Genomic DNA, 18730 nt, shown 5'->3' on the forward strand with positions numbered 1-18730 from the left:
AGAATCTTCGGAGGGAGGGATGAAAACTGGCGAATGTGTGTTGTATAGAACGTCCTTCAGATCATATTTGGGTGTGATTGGATTATGGAAGGGAGCCGGGCTGCCCGCTGCTCGACAGAGGAAGATGGGTCACCTGCTGCAGAGGGGAAGTTTCAGCGCACGCTGTGTGCAGGTCAGAAACAAAGTACAGTCGAAAAGAAACACAGTAATTAGACTGGCTCACAGTAATAAACCCACAGAGTGTGTTTGGAAGCGATCGACGCGGCCATCGTCATCAAGTCCGGTCTGCTGAGCTCAGAGTAAACACACAGACAACCTTCATATCACAGATCATCGGTGGAAGTGAACTGCACGCTGCTCGGTTGAAGTAAACAATCATGTTTTATTGATAAGGTTCTCAGAAGAGTCTCGTTTCAGCGAATGTATGAGAATCATCCTTCGATAATACTGATTTGGTACATTATGACATCCAGCACGAGTCTCTTCACAGTGAGAAGGATCCATTACTGCTACCGCTGTTGGAATCTAGCACGGAAATATCTCGGCTTCCAAAACAAAAACAGTCAAAAACAACAAACTGGGGACTGATATTGTAGATATGGAATATTAGAGTGCCACAAAACTCTAGAGTAGTAAGACCAGCTAAAGATTTTGCACATTACAAGCCACTTCCTCTTAGAAATATAAAACTTGATATTCTGGACAAAATTCTACTGTGCTGCATAAAGGTAAGTCTATACACTGTACATCGAAATATAATTCGATAAAACAGATTTCACAGTTTTAAAGACTTTATTTAAAGTATAAACCGTTTTTTTTTTTTTAAACACTTTGTTACATAAATTATTTATTTTTGAGAGTGACTATTATTTGCCCTGGCAGCAAACTGAAACAATACAAAAAAAATAAAAATAAAATAATTAAATGAACATTTCTTACATATTTTACAAAAGAAAATAAACTCATCCATTGATGTTCATTTGGAATAGAACTGGTGACTCATTCATGATTGTCATATAGTACTAAGAATAAATAAACTTAAAAAAGGAACGAAATAAATACTAACTTAGCAATGTCTTCTCCGGACTGTGTTGTGTTGTGTTGTGTTTGATCGTTCTGTACACAAGTGCCTTGGTGACAGTCTCACAATTCTACCGCGACTGAAACGTACAAAACTACGGCATCTACAGTATACGCAATATCCTGAAATTTTTAGTGTAGTCGGACACATATGTAAGTAATATGATTCATCTCCCCCACTGCAAAATAAACTATGCCGTGAGATACCACTGTCCACAAATATAGCCATCACTTTTTTTTTGGACGTTTTTTTGCGAAAAAGTTTTCATTTTTCTAGTCTATTAACAGCTCGGGGTTTTTTTTTTTTTTTTTGTTTCTTTTTCTTTTTCTTGTTCAAGGATGCCGTGAGCTTTGTGTGGTTGCTTGGTTCGGATGTGCGCCGCCGCCGCCGCCGCCGCCGTAGCGGCAGCAGAGGACGGGACCGTGGTGCTGGATGGGAGGCCTGAGACAGGGAGACGACTTATATGGTATCGGAGGATCTTTCGCAACACGCCGCCTCGCCACCCGCTGCTTAACGTCCTCGCCGTCACTGCTGCGTTTCAGGAGTGGTGGCTGCGTTTTTTGTCTTTTGCTTTTGGTCCCTGCGTCTTCAGCACTGTGTCCGTTCCAGAGACAGACAAAGCCTTCGGCCCCCACTCCGCCACTAGGGGGCAGCACAGCGTCAACTCCGTCAAGTCCTTCTGCTCGCTCCCACACCGACCCTCTTTCAGCGTGACCCAAAAAATATGGGCGAAAATATCTATCTTTTTTAAAAAGGGGAATCTTCTTATTCACGAAGCAACAGTTCTCAAAGTTTCTTCAGTGCTTTTCAGTTGTTCAAAGTTTTTTTTTTCTCCCAAAAAAAGAACTATTTGACCGAACTTTTTTTTTGTTGTTGCCTGTGGCAGTAAAATTAAACAATATGTTGTTTTTTTTGATAAGTTATTCTTTCAAAAAAAACAAAAAACAAAAAAAAAGTCCCTGCAGCATTCTGCAAATAGTAACCCCATTTGTTGGTTAATTCTCCGTAGGTTTTTCCAGAGGAGAAGGGCTAAGGAGGCTGGGTGGTGGTTGGTGGGTGGGGAGGAAATTAGAAAAAAAAGAGAGCAGGATCCAGAGAAGTAAAAGTGCCCTTAATGCCAAGTTCAGGTGGGCTGTTACCTCCTGCCCATCTCGTTCTGTCTCAGGAACTGGATGTTGAAGCTGCTGTCTGCCAGTTCGGGGTACTGCTCCACGGGCAGCACGTAGTAGCCGTCGTAGCCTTGTACTTTGCCCGCGGTGAGGAGCTGCTGCCTCTCCCCTTCCGTCCACAGGCGGCTGCCTCCCTTCCCGTCCCGGGCCCTCTGCTGCTCCTTGGCCCAGGCCCCGGCCAGAGCGCGGTGCCTGGCCAGCTCCAACAGTCTCACCTTCTCCTCGTCCACCACGTCTGCCGCCAGGCCGTAGCGGACGCTCAGCACCAGCGACGACACGGCGAACTCCACCGTCACCCCTCGCCTGGAGCGCCCGCTCACCGTCACGTTGATGCCGCTCTCCAGCGCCTTGCGCCCGTTGGTCAGGCCCAGCACCAGCAGGTCGCTGTCGGCCGAGCCCACTTTGACGAAGTAGTGACAGTCCTTGCCGTCCTGGGTGTAGTGGGTTCCCTCAAGGTACTGGGCGCCGTTGAGCACCAGCGCCACCTTGCGGCTGTCGTCGCTGGCCAGGGCCGACACCCCGGCCACCACCCGGTCCTCCTTCAGAGCCAGCATCACCCCTCGGCCCACGATGGGAGTGCTGGTGCCGAACCAGTGGCCGGGCTTCTCCTTGCGCCGCCTCCGCTCCTTGTTGAGGCGGCGACCCTCCAGGGCCATGAAGGCCTGGTTGTGGCGCTCGGCCGCCTGCTGCACGCCTGTGATGAGCTGAGCGAGAAAAAAAATAAATCTTTGTGACTTTGTTGGAGAACAGGGTTATATTTTACGATTAAACTGCACAAAAAATCCCAGCATCTGTTTTTTTCCCTTAAGGTCCTGTGTTTTTTCAAACATTTTGAAAAATATGTGTCTCTTAATTCTAGTTCAGTTACTTTACTTTGGACTAAAACGTGCCTAATGCAGTGTTTCCCAAGAAAAAAATCACACGGCACACCAGCAAATAAATATGTCAAAAAACGTATTTAATGAAAGAGAATGAAACTGTAGTCTAAACTGTAATCTGGCCCAGTTTGATTGAACACAAAGCTGATATTCTTGCAAGACCTGAGGAGAGACACACACCAAGATCTCCCTCAACTGCTCCCAGTCTCTCTTTTATTCAACCTTATTTTCTTGAAAAGCCCAGCTCATGTAGGTGTGTTGTGGAGAAAGGGTTTGGAGACGGTGTTTAAGTTTGCATGGAACCATGGCACTGTTGGACAGCTTTTCCCCACACACCAGGCATAGTGAATCCAAACGCAATATAACTTTCACTGTGTTGTCTTTTTTACTTTCTTCTGACCACTTCTCATACTTGGGCTTTCATCTGGGTCAGAATGTTCTTCATCACCACAGGGTCCTAATTTAATACTTTTTCTTTTTGAAATATTGTGGCAGCCGCGGGAAGCTGGATGCTCCCCTGTAGCCACAAGGGATTATGGGGGTAACTTTGTTGTTGAGTTGTATGTTGTTGTTTATTGCGAGTGTGTGTGTGTGTGTGTGTGTGTGTGTGTGTGTCTTAGTGAGTTGCTAGAGTGCCCCTTTTGCCTTATATGCCATTCTTTGTTCATTGCTGTTAGATTAGAACCATGAGTCAGTGTTGGCTCCGTTTGAGTTAGCCCCCGGCTAACGGCACGTTGGGGCGTGATATTATTGTTTAAGCTACTAAATATACCATGACGTAACGACGTCATCGAGTGATTCCTTCCAGAAACCGCCACAATAATCATCCCTGGCATATCGCTGCCGCTCGAGCGGCGGCAGGTACACGGGTTAATTCGCTACCTGCTGCCATCTAGTGGACGAGCATTAAATTGTCCTGCCTGTCGCTGCATGCTGCCCACACAGACAGACGTACGACGACAAATTTGCATTGAATAAATAATATTTGATTTCCGCGGCATATTGTGGTTGAAAAACACTGGCCTAATGTAATGTAATGTGCCTGTGCAATTTATACTGGTACTGCACTGCTGTACTGTTCACACTAATGTCTCTTCTGTCTTTTGATATTTCTTTACTTGGATTTATATTGTTATACTAGATGTTTACTGCAGCGCAGTGGGCCCTTGAGAAACACTGTTTCAACCCTGTGCATGTGTTTCACATATTGCAGAACTGACAACAAAGCTACCATGAACCATCAAAACATACACTCCTTGCAGCCAGCACTTTGAGACTTCACAGAGTGCACTGATATCTCTCCCGGATTAGCTTGTTCTGCCCCACAACAACTTGCTTTTGTCTTCCCCCAGCTGTATTCTGGGGACCCATAGACTTTTTCTTTGGAGAACTGAACATGTGAGTGTGCGCCGGAAGGCTGGGATGGGCAATAAAACCGCACAAATGGGTACAAAATGGTATAACTGACGTTCCCGTGTGCTCGAATGGGCTCTGATTTCGCCGGTAGCGCCGCAGCGGCCCCCCTACCTGTCCGTTCTCGCAGTGCTGGGTGGCCTGCAGCTCGTACGGCGGCTCCACAAAGTAGAGCGAGTGTCGAGGGAAGCCGGGGATTATGTTGCTGAGCTGGAAGCCAAACATCACCAGCCAGCTCTTCACATCTGCAGTGGACAGGAGGGAAATTACCGGAGTGAATGACAAACACCGCGGCAAATTGCACCATCCAAAAGGCGGACCGGTTCGCTCGTGTGGTCTTAAGCAAAACTATCTTGCGCACGACACTCAGTCCTTTCTGCACACTGGAGGTAAAAGAGGCCGCTTTCAAGGGGGGGGGGGGGGTAACAAGCAAACTCTGGCCCTGTTGAGGCCAAATCAAGCTGCTTGCTCTCTGACTGTTACACTGCAGGTGATTATGCATTCTCCAAAGAAGCCAATTTTTTTTTTTTTTTTTTTTTTATCTTGGGAAAATATTTCCCGTAAATATTTACCTTGTCTTGTGTACTGAGATATGGTCAAAATTTGAAATTCAAATGGGAGATACACAGCTTTGAATTTATTTCCCCGGCGCCGCTGACAGGGATATAAATGGCAAATTTATGCAGAAATATTTCAACGTGCAACAGCACGGCGGGGCGCTCAAGACAGCCGTCGATATTAATAAATATGAATATAATCCTCAACCTGTGACATAGTTCTTGACATCCAGCATGTCACTCAGGGGGTTGTTGTTCTTGAACATGTAGAGGTTGAACGGAGCCGGGTCCTTCCCAATCTTGGGCCAGATGCTGTAGTCAGGGGAGGTCCAGCGTCCGGCCAGGACGTCGTAGTCCCGCTGGGTGAAGTGGACCAGCTTGGTGAGCGGGTCGTACAGGCCGCCGTGGAAACCCACCACCAGCTGGAACTCCGGGTTGGAGTCCAGGTACACTTCTCCGTAGGCTGTGTACTGCACCTGGAGTAGATTTTTCATTAGTTCTGGTTACTTTGGCCCGTAAAAAGGTCAGGCGGAGAAAAAGCCGGCCGGGAGCTAATACGGATTTAGAGTTTTGTACAGGGATGTTTTTCCGGCAAAAGAACTGTTGCCATAAATAAAGATTTTCTGGCGGTGAGCGGTTGCAGATAACGGCAGTCAGAGCTGCTGCTGTGTGTGTTACCTGTTTAATCATTTGTCCATTGCTGCTGAAAACAGCCAGCGGCGTGCCCGTGTTGTCCGAGGCAATGTAGTACTCCTCTCCGCTGCTCACCTCCATCGCAAACAAGTGCCCCTAATAACCAGAAGGTCAGATTTTGAGTGCATTTTTAACACAAGAGAGCCTTATTGAACTCTTCCGAAATGATCATTCAGATGATGGACGTTTATCGCCGCCTTTCTGTCCAAGCCAACCTGCAGGTCGTAGTAAAGGGACGAGATTTCCGAGCTGGAGTGGTTGAAGATGTGCGTGACCCGGGCCGGGTGGTTGAGGTCGGCGTAGAAGAACTGCAGGTGCTGGCCCAGGCTGTTCCTGGTGGAGACCCTGCGGCCCAGCCCGTCGTAGTGGTACACCACGCTCCAGCCGCCGGGGCCCCGGTTGTAGGCCCTCAGCAGCTGGCCCTTGGAGTTGTAGTCGAAGACGTCGGAGCCGCGCTGGCTCAGGAAGCCGTCCTCGTCCACGCGGTACTGGACGTCGCCCAGGCGGGTGATGCGGTCCCGGAGGTCGTAGCGCAGGGGCAGGATGCGGGCGCTGTTGCCGGGGTTGAGCAGGTGCAGGTTGCCGTTCAGGTCGTAGCTGTAGCGCCACGTGGACCAGTCGTTGACCTGCGCAGGGCAGAGATGCTGGATGACAGACTGCCTGAGGAAAATCTGACTTTTTGGGTGTGTCTTGATTTTTTTTTTTTTTTTTTCATAGCAGTCTGAACAACACCCATCTAATTTCCCAAGGTCACTTTGACACGTTGTCCTCATTTGGAAATCTTTCTAAAAGCTTTTTTCACACGATTTTACGCCACTGACATTCGACAGACACCATTTTTGAGAGGCACATCTAGGGGTGAAAATCGACTCTGACCTAAAGATGGACAAACAGATTACCTGGAAAAATCTTAGAAGGTTGTCTAAGGTTAAACCTTAACCTTAGACATCACCCCTGCACTGGCCTCCCTCCATTGGCTTCCTGTACATTTTAGAATCGATTTTTAAAATGTTATTGCTTGCTTTTAAGTGCCTAAACGGCCTGGCCGACCCTGTGTTCCTTCCAGGTCCCTTAGGTCCTCGGATCAACTTCTCCTGGCTGTTCCTAACTGCAGGATGAAGCTGAGGGGAGCCCCAAAGATGTGGAAGAAGCTGCCTCTGCATGTTAGGCAAGGCCCTAGTCTGCAGGTGTTCAAATCACACCTAGAGACGCACTTTAATTCTTTGGCTTTCCATACAATGCATGAGTGACTATCCCTACCACCGTGTGACCCCAGGTATAGTTTTACGCTATTTGTTTTGTTCTTGTTTGTCATGACCTGTACAGCACTTTGACTCAACTTTGTTGTCTTTTAAACGTGCTATATAAATGAAGTGGTATGATGTGGTACATGGTTATAATTTTGCGCATCACACGCTGATGTGAGTAGCACCCATATTCATCTAAGCACAGGGCACTCCCTCCCCGTTTACTGTTGCACACCATTCACACCGAAGGCCGTTGCATTTCAATGATAACTGAAGACCCGCAGTGTGGATTAATGTGATTAACAGGCAACCGACATTGAAGATTGGAGATTAGAAACCAGTCGAGTTAATTCAATCAGATCTAAGTTGCTGCCAGGCAAACAGGATCTCTTCACCTTGACGCCGCTGAGCTGCCCGTCTCCATCGTAGTCGTAGCGGTACTGGGTGGTGTTGGCGTAGGGTCCGATCTTGAGCTCCCGCTTCACCACCCGGCCCATGCTGTCGTACTGCACCGTCATCCAGTACATGAGCGAGCGGAAGATCTCGTACTGCACCTCCTTGATGCGGCCGTGGGTGTCAAAGTGCTTGCTCAGCGTCATGACGGCCGTGGTGATGATCTGGTTGATGTCGTAGTAGATGACCCCGAATTTCCCAAAGTGCTCCACCTGCCGGGAAGAAGCCGGAGGGGAGTCGGTGAGTCATCAGAGGATTAGTGGCGGCATTTAGACATCTTTTAGTACGACGTTCTTTAAAAAAAGTGTGCTGTCACCTGTTCTGAAAAGTACGCTTATTGAAATTGGCAGGGCATTTTATTTGTTTATTTTGTATTTAAAAAAAAAAAAAAAAAAAAAAAAATTCTTCTTCCTGCTCCCTTCCGACCATGGACAGGAAAATTATGAATTGTAATATCATTGGTGTTATGCAACATTGTGCATTGGAACAAATAAATAAATTGAAAAAAAGCTCCCGCACACTGCTCGACTCTCTTCCCTTTTTTTTTTTTTTTTTTTTTTTTTACATTATTATTGCAATGTTTCGGTCAGAAGACCTTCATCAGGCATCACATATGGCATCCTAGCATACATAACCATATATATATATATATAGGTGTGTAGTAGATGAAGGAAGCCAATCAGAGGGCTTGAAGTAAGAGGTAAGTAAGAGGCTTTATTCAGCTTTATTGTTTATGCCAATTACATTCATGTTTCTATCAGATCTAAGTATTTTTGTATTTGGTATTTTATCTGAACTTTGTTACAATGTGTAACCTCCTCTCACTTATTAGGACCAGATTTGTCTCGTTTTGTACAAATCATCATCTTTCTTAAAACCTTTCTTATTATGAAAGCTTAGAAAATATAGGATGCTCAATTTGCTATGGTTTTGAGTAATATTGTAGGTGAGAGCCATCAACTATGTTGAGCTTTCAAGCCCTCTGACTGGCCTCCTTCATCTACTATATATATGGTTACGTATGCTAGGATGATATATGTGATGTCTGATGAAGGTCTTCTGACTGAGACCTTGCAATGATAATAAAGAAAAGGAAGAGAGTCGAGCAGCGTGCGGGAGCTTTTTTCGATTTTGTCCTACTCTTGGGTGGCGCCTTCTCCGCCGCGCCTCTCTTTTTGGGAGTGCTGAGAATTATTTTGAATTTTGGAACAAATAAATAAATGAAATGAAAAGGGAGAAAAAAAAAGAAAGAAAAAGAATCACCTTTCCGGAGATTTCGTCGTAGCGGTAGAGGTCGACGGGCAGCGGCGTCTCGCTGATGACGGGCTTCATGCTGGCGATGCGGAAGCTGTTGTCGTGGTAGGTGTAGTCGAAGCGGGCGTTGACCATCCCTTCCTCGCTGAAGCGATAGATCTGCTTGTCGATCAGCGGGCCCATCTTGCGGTAGCGGATGGTGCAGGAGAAGCCGCCGCTCTGCAGGTTGACCATCTTCAGCACGCCGGCCGTCTCGTCGTAGCCGAAGGTGACGGCCGTGCTGTCGTACACGATCTCCGCCAGCTTGGCCAGCTTGCCGTACTTGTAGAGGACGCGGCGGCCCGTGCCCAGGTAGTGCACGGCCTGCGGGCGGCCGTCCTCGGTGAAGTCGTGGATGATGGAGGCGTTGCTCTCCGGCGGGTTGTAGGTGTTGCGGATGTAGCCCACCGACACGTGTGTGAACATGGTGTGGCGGGCCACGCTGGGCATGGTGACGGCCGTCACCCGCGCCGAGGCGTCGAACTCAAAGACGTACTGCCGCTGGCTCTGCAGGAGCAGCACCATGGACTGGGAGCAAGGAGGGAGGGGGAATGAAGTCAAGTCAAAAAAAAAAAGAAGCATTTTCATTGGTGAATAACAGTTAGAACCAGGAGTGATTTGTGTGTTGCTAAAACAATTGAAGTCAACTACTAATCTGTGTTTTAGTTTGTGAAAACTTTGCTCTTCAAATCACTCTTTGTTGTTGCACAGGTTAACTTTTAAGTGTTGCACGCACACATTTCTTTGCACTATGGTCTTATGTTGCACATTTATTTTATTATTTCTGCTATTTTGTAAACTTTTCATTTGTTAATTTTATCTCTCCCGTTTATATATGTTTATATATTTAGCATACAGGTACTACCCAGAAAATTAGAGTATCCTCAAAAGGTTGTAGTATTTCTGCAATTCAACTTAAAAGGTGAATGTGACATATTATATAAATGCAAATCGATATATTTCAAGTTTTTATTTCTTTGGATTTTGCTGATCAGGTCTTGCAGATTAAAAAAAAAACTCAAATTCAAAAACTCAGAAAATTAGAATATTACATAAAGTCAAATATCTTAATCAGCAAAGTTAAAACAAGGAACTGCTTGAGTAGTCAATTTGCGTGTAATGGCTCAATAAAATTAGTTGGTTTCATCTTTTATGTTAAATTGCCACTAACTTTTACTTCATATTCTAATTTTTCAGGAAGTACCTGTAGCTAGCTGTTCTTTTTCGTATTGCTGTCGTTTTTTAAGCGCCAACTACACCAAACCAAATTCCTTGAAGCGTTAAACCCACTTGGCAATAAACATGTTTCTGATTCTGACGTGCAAAAATGTAGTGCTTTAGTGTTAACACTATGCCCATCAGTGGGGTTCCTTCAAATTAAAGCAGTCTGCTTTTTACGTCTTCTCATTTGCTGCACTCAGTGCTGCTGAAACAGTTATTTAATGAGAACACAGCACTCTTCTTTTCCTCCCCTTTAAATCATATGGAACCGATGACACCAAGCCCACAGTGCTCTTACTTTGTCGAGGTAGCTGTAGCTCCACACCTTCCCGTCCACAAACGAGCGGGACACGATGCGGCCCTGCGGGTCGAACTCGGTCCTCTCGCTCATGCTTCCCCTCTGCAGGCCGACCAGCTGGCCGGTGCTGGAGTACGACACGTTGACCACCGCCAGGCTGCTGCTCGGCAGCCACATGGCCGGTCGACCCTGGGCGTCGTACATGATGCGCAGTGTGAACTTCCTGTGGTCGTCGTAGATCTTCTCCGTGCGCGTGTTGCGGTCAAAGTCGATGGAGAGGAGGTTGCGGCCGTGAGCCTGAGGAAGACGGGAAACGAAGCGGCCGGTTAGATTAAAAAAAAAAAAAAAAAAAAAAAAGTATTTTAGATTTGGTGGAACTCACCCTCAGCTTCCTCCCGAACACGGTGATCTTGCCCTTGGTCTGCTCCTTGCGCAGGCGCCACTCGATGGAGTTGAGGCCGTTGTCGGTGGGCAGCGTGATGTTCCTGCGGCCGATGGTGGGGCTGACGGAGCCGGCCAGGATGTGGGGCTCCGTGTGGAAGCTGATGCCCATGCCGTTGGCGTACATCACCCTCAGGGTGCCGTTGTTGCACAGCTGGTAGCTGTTCCTGACCTGGTCTGCAGGCGGAGAGAGAGAGAGAGAGACGTAAGAGGAAGCCAAGACGAGGCTTTTTGCTTCCGCCCCCCCACCCCCACATTTTCACCAAGTGCTTGCTGTTTGTTTTTAAAGGCATCTCTCCGGCTGATCAAAGATCCGTCAATTATTTCTCCTCCGCTCCCGCTGCCTCGCGCTCCGGCAGGCTGACGTTTCTCCAAACTCCTAATTAAAACGTTGTCAGGTTGAACGAACGAGCGCAAGGCAGTCGCTCTCGACTCTTGACCTTTCGCTGCGGCAACCGACAATTTCTAACGGTCGGCAGGACAGGTCAAAGTTCGCACAGAGAGACGCAAATCCAGCACAATTAAAAAAAAATGACACGGAAGATTCTACGAGTGCAAGTTCAACACTGCTGTCACTCGAGTGTCCTCGTACAAGACCAGCATGTCTAAAGCCTCAGCATCTTGTGATCTTAATTGTGTTTTCCCTTCTTTTTTTTTTCAGTCAAAGCCAGAAGAGAGAACAACGAGCTGCGTCTCGCCTCCTTTCTGTTGTGTCTAACTGTAAAAGCTCCAAGCTCCAGGAAAGACGCACTTCCTCTTCCAGTGCGTTGCAAAATATCCCGTCCGAGTGGCGTCAGGCTGAATTGACGTCCCTCTGCCGAGTCGCTATCTGGACAGTTTAATGACTCACTCACAAAGACGGGAGCAGGAGGAGATAAGGACGAGGCTGACGGCCGGGCTAATTCCCTCCCTAGATGTGTGAAAACAGGCGGCCTGATTAAAATATTGTGATTGTGAAGTTCGATATGATTATTTCGGGGGACGGAAAAATATGGCAGATGCAACGGAGCGGCTGCTACCCCCACCTATTTTTCTTTCTTTATTTTTTTTAAATGTTCAAGACACGTCATAAATGACAGTAATCCATAGGGCCAATTTGTAATAAAGCTCCAGGCGCATTTTAACAATGCCACAGACAGACAAGTGAAGCTTTTTTTTTTCCCTCCCCCCCTTTTTTTTTTCTTCAATTCCCATTGACTTGGCAGCGGCAACAGCCCTCAGATAAATCTTCTCGGCTCTCCCTGTCTGAACAACCTTGTAATAAAACAGAGGCGAGGGAGAAGCGGCAGAGAAATGAGAGCTGGAGGGCCGAGGAGAATTCACTGTGCGGGAGTTAATGAAGAGAGCGTGCGGGAGGAGAGAGATAGAGATAGAGATAGAGAGAGAGAGAGGGAGAGAGAGAGATAGATAGAGAGAGAGAGGGAGAGAGAGAGGGAGACGGTTAAGTGAGTATGTCAGCGGAGGGCCGCTCTCGAACCCACACGGCGCGCTCGGAAACCTTAAATGACTTACGACTCGCCCCCCCCCCGCTGCAGCGCAGGTGAATCACCGCAGCGCGACTGCGAGCCGCTTCTCTCCGACGCCAGCCCACACACACACACACCCCCAGTCTGGCATTCACACTTCTGTCACGCACACGTGCATCTGGTCAAGGGAGGGGAGCCAATTATTCTTCCTCCCTACTATCATCTAAAAAGAGCAAATAAGCTCAGGGATCATGGGAACTGCTGGAGAGCTGTGTTTGTATGTTGGTGTATATTTGCACCCATGCATGTGTGTGTGTGTGTGTGTGTGTGTGTGTGTGTGTGTGTGTGTGTGTGTGTATGTGTGTGTGTGTTAAGAGCGAGAGCTTGAGGGATGAGGAGGATTCACTTGACATGAGTTAATGAATTTTTTTTTTTTTTTTTGCTGTGATGATATTCAAAAGCAGGATGATCCCAGCTGGGATTTACAACTATATATTGGTAATTTTACTCAGTGAGAGGGACCCCAAAAAAAAAAAAAGGGGGCCGGATGTGGGTGGTGGTGGTGGAGGTGGAGGAGCGGAGTGTGGGGGCGAATAATCTCCTGGAGCGTACACACACACACACACACACACACCCACACACACACACACACATAACTGAGTGAAAATTACAAGACTTTCAATTAGAGGCGGCGGAGGCTGCCGCATATTGGCCATCGCAGGAGGCCATGTTTATGAATACTGAAGATTAAGCAGCTCCAGAGTTTGGCTGCTATGCGCAGGCGGGCGGGTGGGTGGGCGTGCACGTGTGTGCGTGTGTGAGCGAGTCTCTTGCCAAGACATTTATTGCACATAAACAGGCTCAAAATAATAAAAGAAGAATATAATTTATATTGCATTTTGATTTACAAGCCAATACGCTTTAATAATGACTCCAGCTCAGCATCTGTCCACGCCCCTGTCCCAAACGCACACACACACACACACACACACACACACGATTCAATTTTCTGGGCAATAAAAAATAAATAAATTCACGAGCGCTGCTCTCCCGGCTCCGCACCCCCTACCTTGCACCACGGTGTACGACGCCTCCACGGAGGAGAGGTTGGTGATGACGGTGACGTCGTCGTCCCGGCTCGAGCTCTCGATGTCGATGTTGATGGAGCGCTCGATCTCGCGGTGGAGGCTGGTCACCATGCCCGTCGGGTAGGTCACGTTGGTCAGGCGGCCCTCGCTGTCGTACCTGCCAGGGCGGGGGGGCGGCGTTGAGGAAGAAGGTGAGCGGACGGAAACAGGGATCGAGTGTAGCTTTAAAAGTGAACACCGGAGGGCAGCGTTGCTCTCTATGAGCCGGCCAGGCTGAGCGATTTGGGAGGGAGGGAAAATCCTCTCTGCGGATCCCTTCACGGCGACGTGATTTGCATGTTTAGTTTGAGGGAGTTTTTACAGGTCAGACGTCCTTCTTGACAATGCACTTGTATTCAAACCAGTTAAGGGATCTTGAGGCAGCATTTGTTTTGTACAATCTGCGTGGAAATTGAACCCAGGACCTGCCAGCCTCAATGCGGGCACTCTGGGTGTTTTCATAGTCGGTCCCTTTCAGAACCTCCGAGTGAACTCAGACCAGTGACTCAGCATAATTTAGTACATACACCCCTCTGAAGTGAACCAAACTCAGGCCACCTCCTCAGGTGGTGGAACACTTCCTCACCTCAGAGCTCAGTTCCAAGCCATGTCTCCTCAATGATAGTCTGAGTGTGGGTGTGAGTACGTGAGCCTGTGTATGTGTATGGGTGTGACTGTGTGCTTGTGCTGGTGTGATTGTGTAGGTGTTTGTTTGTCTCTGTATTGGAGGTTTTGGGAGGGTTGGGTTTGTTTTAATCTCTTTTATCTTTATCGATTTATTTATTTTTAAATTCTCTTTGTTGTTTGTATTTTATTTATTTGCTGTGAGGCACTTTGAGTTGCTCAATGTAGGAAAAGTGCCATACAAATAAATAAAGTTTCAAAGTTTGAACACAAAGCGCTCCAGGTACGTATTTGCCTTTTGACACTGTATTTTAGCCCTTCGTGCTTGCCGTAGATTAATGACATGCTGCGTCAAAAAAGTGAAGATTACCCATAATCCATAGCAGTGAAGGCGTGAGTTCTGGAAAAACTGCAATAGTGTGAATAGAAAGAGCGCTGAGACCCAATCGGAACAGAAGTGGACCAGAAAGAGAATCGAGTCCACTTCCAAATGAAGTGATAGTGTGAACGCAAAAAGAACCGAGTCCCTTTTCTCTTGGTCCACTTTAGGAGGACTGAGTTTGGTTCTTTTAAAGAGGACTACTGGTGAAGTATTAGGGCGTATTCACACCTGCCCTGTTTGGTTCGAACTAAACCAAAAAAGTCCCTTTTGCGGACCTTTTGGGCTGGTGTGAATACAAACCAGCGAACTCTGGTGCGGAGCAAACAGCCGGTCCGAGACCTCACCGTGGCTCGAACCAGAACTGCTTGACGACTGACACCCCCACTATGTCATTCATTCATCTTCCATACCCGCTTACTCCCACTATGTCAGTTCAGATAAAAACCTCTTGACGTCTAGAAAGCAAAGAAAATACTGAAATCACACATTTGGAAAGGTAGCAACTGGTACTCACTGGTAAAAAGTGGTCCACCCGGTCTCGTCGGCCTTGGTGGCCAGGAGGCCCGTGTTGCCGCTGTAGCCCATCAGCGCCACCTCCTGGCTCAGGGCCGACACGCTGCGCAGGCCGCCGGTGGGATCCAGGCCCAGGGTCACCACCTGGTTCTCCGGCAGCAGCACCAGTCTGATCAGGCCCGCTCCCGCGCCCTGGCCCTGGCCGTCCCGCCGCACCTTCACCGTGTTGTTGCAGTTGTCCGCCAGCACGGCCAGCTCGCCGTCGGGCCCGTAGCTGAAGTTGTACAGGGGCTCGCCGGTCACCAGGCTCACCGTCTGGATGTGGAGACCCTCCCCGTTGAAGACGTACAGCTCCTGCTCCCGCGGCGACGCCACCTCGTACTGCGCAACCCCGCCGAAGCCCACGCTGGACACGGCCGGGCCCGGCCGGTTGGCTCGCACCGCCCGGATGCGGATGTTGTTGAGGTCGGCGATGAAGAGGGTGCCGTCGGGCGACACCGCCAGCGAGGTGGGCGAGTTCAGGCCGGCGTCAGTGGCGTAGCCGTCGTCGCCGTAGAAGCAGTTGCAGTTGACGTCGTTCTTGCAGTCGCAGTCGGAGGGAGTCCCGGCCAGCAGGGAGATTTCCCCGTTAGTGCTCACCTAGACAGACAGGAATAAAGAATAGCAGAAGCTAATGAAGAGTTTATGAAAGAAACCAGTCAAAAGAGAAGAGGGGGGAGTGGGGGAGGGGGAATGTTTTACCAAAGACGAAATTCATTTCATGTTCTCAGAAAAAGCGCAGCGGGGAATGTAAGAGCACCTGAGCCCAATGTAGTATCTGGAGATCTGAAGCACTCTTTGAATATTGAAGAAAACACTCACGCAGCCCCGGCCAGCTGTGCTGCCGGCTCCGCCAGCCGGCAAATTAACTTAAGACGGAGCCAATTCATTCCAGCAGAGTCAGGCAGCCTAACAGCAGCAACAGCAGCAACAACAGTGGCGGCAGCAGTGCCTCCCTCCTCCGCCTCGTACCTGTCTCACACGGTTGATCTTCTTCTCGTCCGTCTCGGCGATGTAGAGCACGCCGGTGTGCGACAGGCCGATGGCGGTGGCGCTCTCCAGGGCGGCGTGGATGGCCAGCTTGCTGAGGCTGTAGTCGATGCCCGGCACTTGACAGTGCATGGGCCGGCCCGCTATGATGCTCACCTGAAAGAACAGCAACAAGGCGGGGGGGAGTTGGAGGGGGTGATTCGGCGATTCGCTGGTGCGTCGGTTAAAAGTTTGGGGAAAGTTTCTGCTCTCGTGGCCCGAGGCTAATTAATCACCATTGCTAAAAAAAAAGAAAAAAGAAAAAAAAAAAAAGTTGAAAACTGCCAGAACTTTCGAAATTGGCTGGGAAAAAAGGCGCTTAATTGGGACTAAAAATCCTGTCAGAAGCCCCTATGGTGAGCAGCCAACTACCCCTCCTCCTCTCCACGACTCCCCCCCACCCCTCAACCCTTCCTCCACAATGGTTCTGCCGAGGCTGAAGGAGCCTTCTGGACACGGACCTGGTGGTTCTCAGTGATGCGGAGGATGACATTGTTTTCCAGCACGTAGAGGGAGTTGTCCATGGGGTTCACTGCCAAGTCGGTGGGCCACTCGAGGCGCACCTGCAAGAGAGCCAAGGCCACAGTGAGGCATCAGTCACGCCGTTATTTCAGACAGGTCACTTCTTTCTTTCTTTCTTTCTTTCTTTCTTTCCTTTATTTAATTGACCGCAGTTTTGATTTATTTATCCCCTCGGATTCTTTCATCCTGCTCTGATTCAGTCCCTCCCTGACCTCACTGCTGGCAGATCATCACAGCTCAGCACTCTCGGGGCCGTTAGGGTGATCATCCATCACGCCGCGCCGCCACTTAGAGCGCCGTACCTGGCTGACGTCCATGCTGGAGTCGCAGCTCAGCGGCCTCACGGCCGTCAGGTCGTTGGCGCCCAGCAGGGTGGAGATGATGCCGTTCTGGTCCACCTTGCGGATCATGGTGGCGTCCACGAAGTACATCAGCCCGTTCTTATCCACCGCGATGCCTTTTGGGGGAGGGGGGGACAGAAAGGACGCGCGTTAAAGCCCGCACACATTTGGAGTCCGCTGCGATGCACAATTTTATTTTTTAATTCACTTGAAAACTGATAGCTGCGCCTTGCCGGCCGAATCGCTCCTTGCTTTATGGAATGAGAGCGAGGGGAAGTGATGGAAGGGCAGCGTTGTTTCCGAGATGACTCATCGGGATGCTGAGCCGCGCACGTGCTCGTGCACATCCTGGAGGGCAATTTCAGTCACTGCGAGCAGCTTCCTGAGCAGAGCCAGGCAGTGCCTCACACTCTGCTTCCGCGCTACACTCCTGGCACCTGATTGTTTGATTCTATATTTCGTTTGTTTCCGGCTATATTTTTTCCTGTTTTTGCCGCTCGCCGGCGAAGTCGTGTCAGCCTCGTCATCCTAACAGGCAGCAGGTACTCGGGCCGGTGTGTTTGCCCTGAAATAACTTCTCGGATTAACTCCGAGACACACAGTAGCAGATGGAGGAGGATGCAGCACAGGCAGGGAGGAGGCGTGTGTGTGTGTGTGTGTGTGTGTGTGTTGGAGGGGGGGGGGGGTGCAGACTCATGCTGGGAGGAGGTTGCGGATGTTTGGTTGGAAGACTTTGCCTGTCAGGTAAGAAGGGAATCAGTGGCTCAGTGAATCTCCTAACTCATCTGTCAGAAGCACGCTGTGCGCTAACATCCACAGCTGCGCCAAGGAACACATACGCACACACGTGTGCACGCACACACGCGCGCACACTGACAGATAATGTGACAACTTTGACAGTTTGGTGTCACAATGTCCTAAGATCCGCCTAAGATGAGCCTCAAAAAAAAAATGACTCCATTAATAAGTTTACCATTAGCCTGGTTTATAACCTCCTTCTGTCTATGTCCTGCTTTAGTTGCAAGCACCATCAGCGCATTGTTTGAAATGAAAAAAAGTGCATTCTGATTAATGAGCGCTTAAGAGTTAATTAATTCAGAGTTAATAACGGACGGTGTCCGATATGACTGTCAGATAGCTGCCTTCATTCACGGTTTACTAAAGTGAAGCTCCATTAGAAAAGTACATCCACATATTTAATTTCATCCTCCGCAGCACTGTGTTGTTGGAGGCGCTGGTGATATTATCTAATTCAAGTAACTGCTCTTGACATTTGACAGATTCTACGGAACTTACGTCCAATGCTAAAACAATAAATGATAGACTAAGACTGCCTGAGACTGAGAAACACTGCGGCCTCCACACTGCTTATTAAGTGTCTGAAAGACAAGGCAGTCCAGTCTGTTGTGACACGCTGACTTTTAACACCAAAATAATAGCCGAAATATCCACAGCAGCTGCTGAGGGACATGCAAGCTCTTGCTAGCATGCTAAGTTCTGCTAGCACGCCAAGTTACTCGCTATACTCTTGCAAGTAAGGTAAGTTTAACGCTGCCAGTTAGCAAGTCTAGTGCGTTTAGTGTCTTCTGACTCTTGAATGACACTGCAAGCGCAGCATGGAGAAATTAGCTGTTCTGTTTTCCATGTTAGCTGCTCTGTGATAATGTGGCCCCCGCGGACAATCTTCCTGCGGAAATCTTCCCCGCTGTGAAACTGCAGAAAAGTTTATATGGGGATTAGAAAACGCCGCCGGAGCCTCCGTGGACAAAGTGGTGAGCAGCAAACTGGGAGAAACTTCAAACCTTCATTTCAAATGAAACTAACCCTTCACGAGTAGATTAGAGGAGCTGATGTCTCGCTCAGGGGCCGCAAAAAACAATTTGCGCCGCGATGAACAAATCGAATCCCGCTGAAAACGTTCCGCTATTACAACTACATTTCAT

At 48.6% G+C, this 18730-nt stretch overlaps 1 protein-coding gene across 1 annotated transcript in view; it reads right to left on the bottom strand.

The window, feature by feature from the left end:
* Positions 1-1984: 1984 nt before the first annotated feature.
* Positions 1985-18730, bottom strand: part of tenm2a (teneurin transmembrane protein 2a) — a 76112-nt gene continuing 59366 nt past the window's right edge. Inside the window, exons 21-34 of the mRNA XM_076043396.1 lie at positions 16749-16903; positions 16386-16487; positions 15868-16041; positions 14858-15495; positions 13280-13455; positions 10686-10921; positions 10304-10600; positions 8755-9312; positions 7434-7703; positions 6007-6417; positions 5777-5887; positions 5307-5574; positions 4656-4786; positions 1985-2954 (exon numbers count right to left, since the gene is read on the bottom strand). Of these exons, the coding sequence (XP_075899511.1) occupies positions 2217-2954; positions 4656-4786; positions 5307-5574; positions 5777-5887; positions 6007-6417; positions 7434-7703; positions 8755-9312; positions 10304-10600; positions 10686-10921; positions 13280-13455; positions 14858-15495; positions 15868-16041; positions 16386-16487; positions 16749-16903 (4265 nt within the window). The 3' untranslated portion in view covers positions 1985-2216. The remainder of the gene's footprint in view (positions 2955-4655; positions 4787-5306; positions 5575-5776; positions 5888-6006; positions 6418-7433; positions 7704-8754; positions 9313-10303; positions 10601-10685; positions 10922-13279; positions 13456-14857; positions 15496-15867; positions 16042-16385; positions 16488-16748; positions 16904-18730) is intronic.

The sequence above is a fragment of the Nelusetta ayraudi genome, unplaced genomic scaffold (assembly GCF_046127955.1).
Source record: "Nelusetta ayraudi isolate G7.1 ecotype Tasmania unplaced genomic scaffold, CSIRO-AGI_Nayr_v1 ptg000075l, whole genome shotgun sequence".
Classification (NCBI taxonomy): Eukaryota; Metazoa; Chordata; class Actinopteri; order Tetraodontiformes; family Monacanthidae; genus Nelusetta; species Nelusetta ayraudi.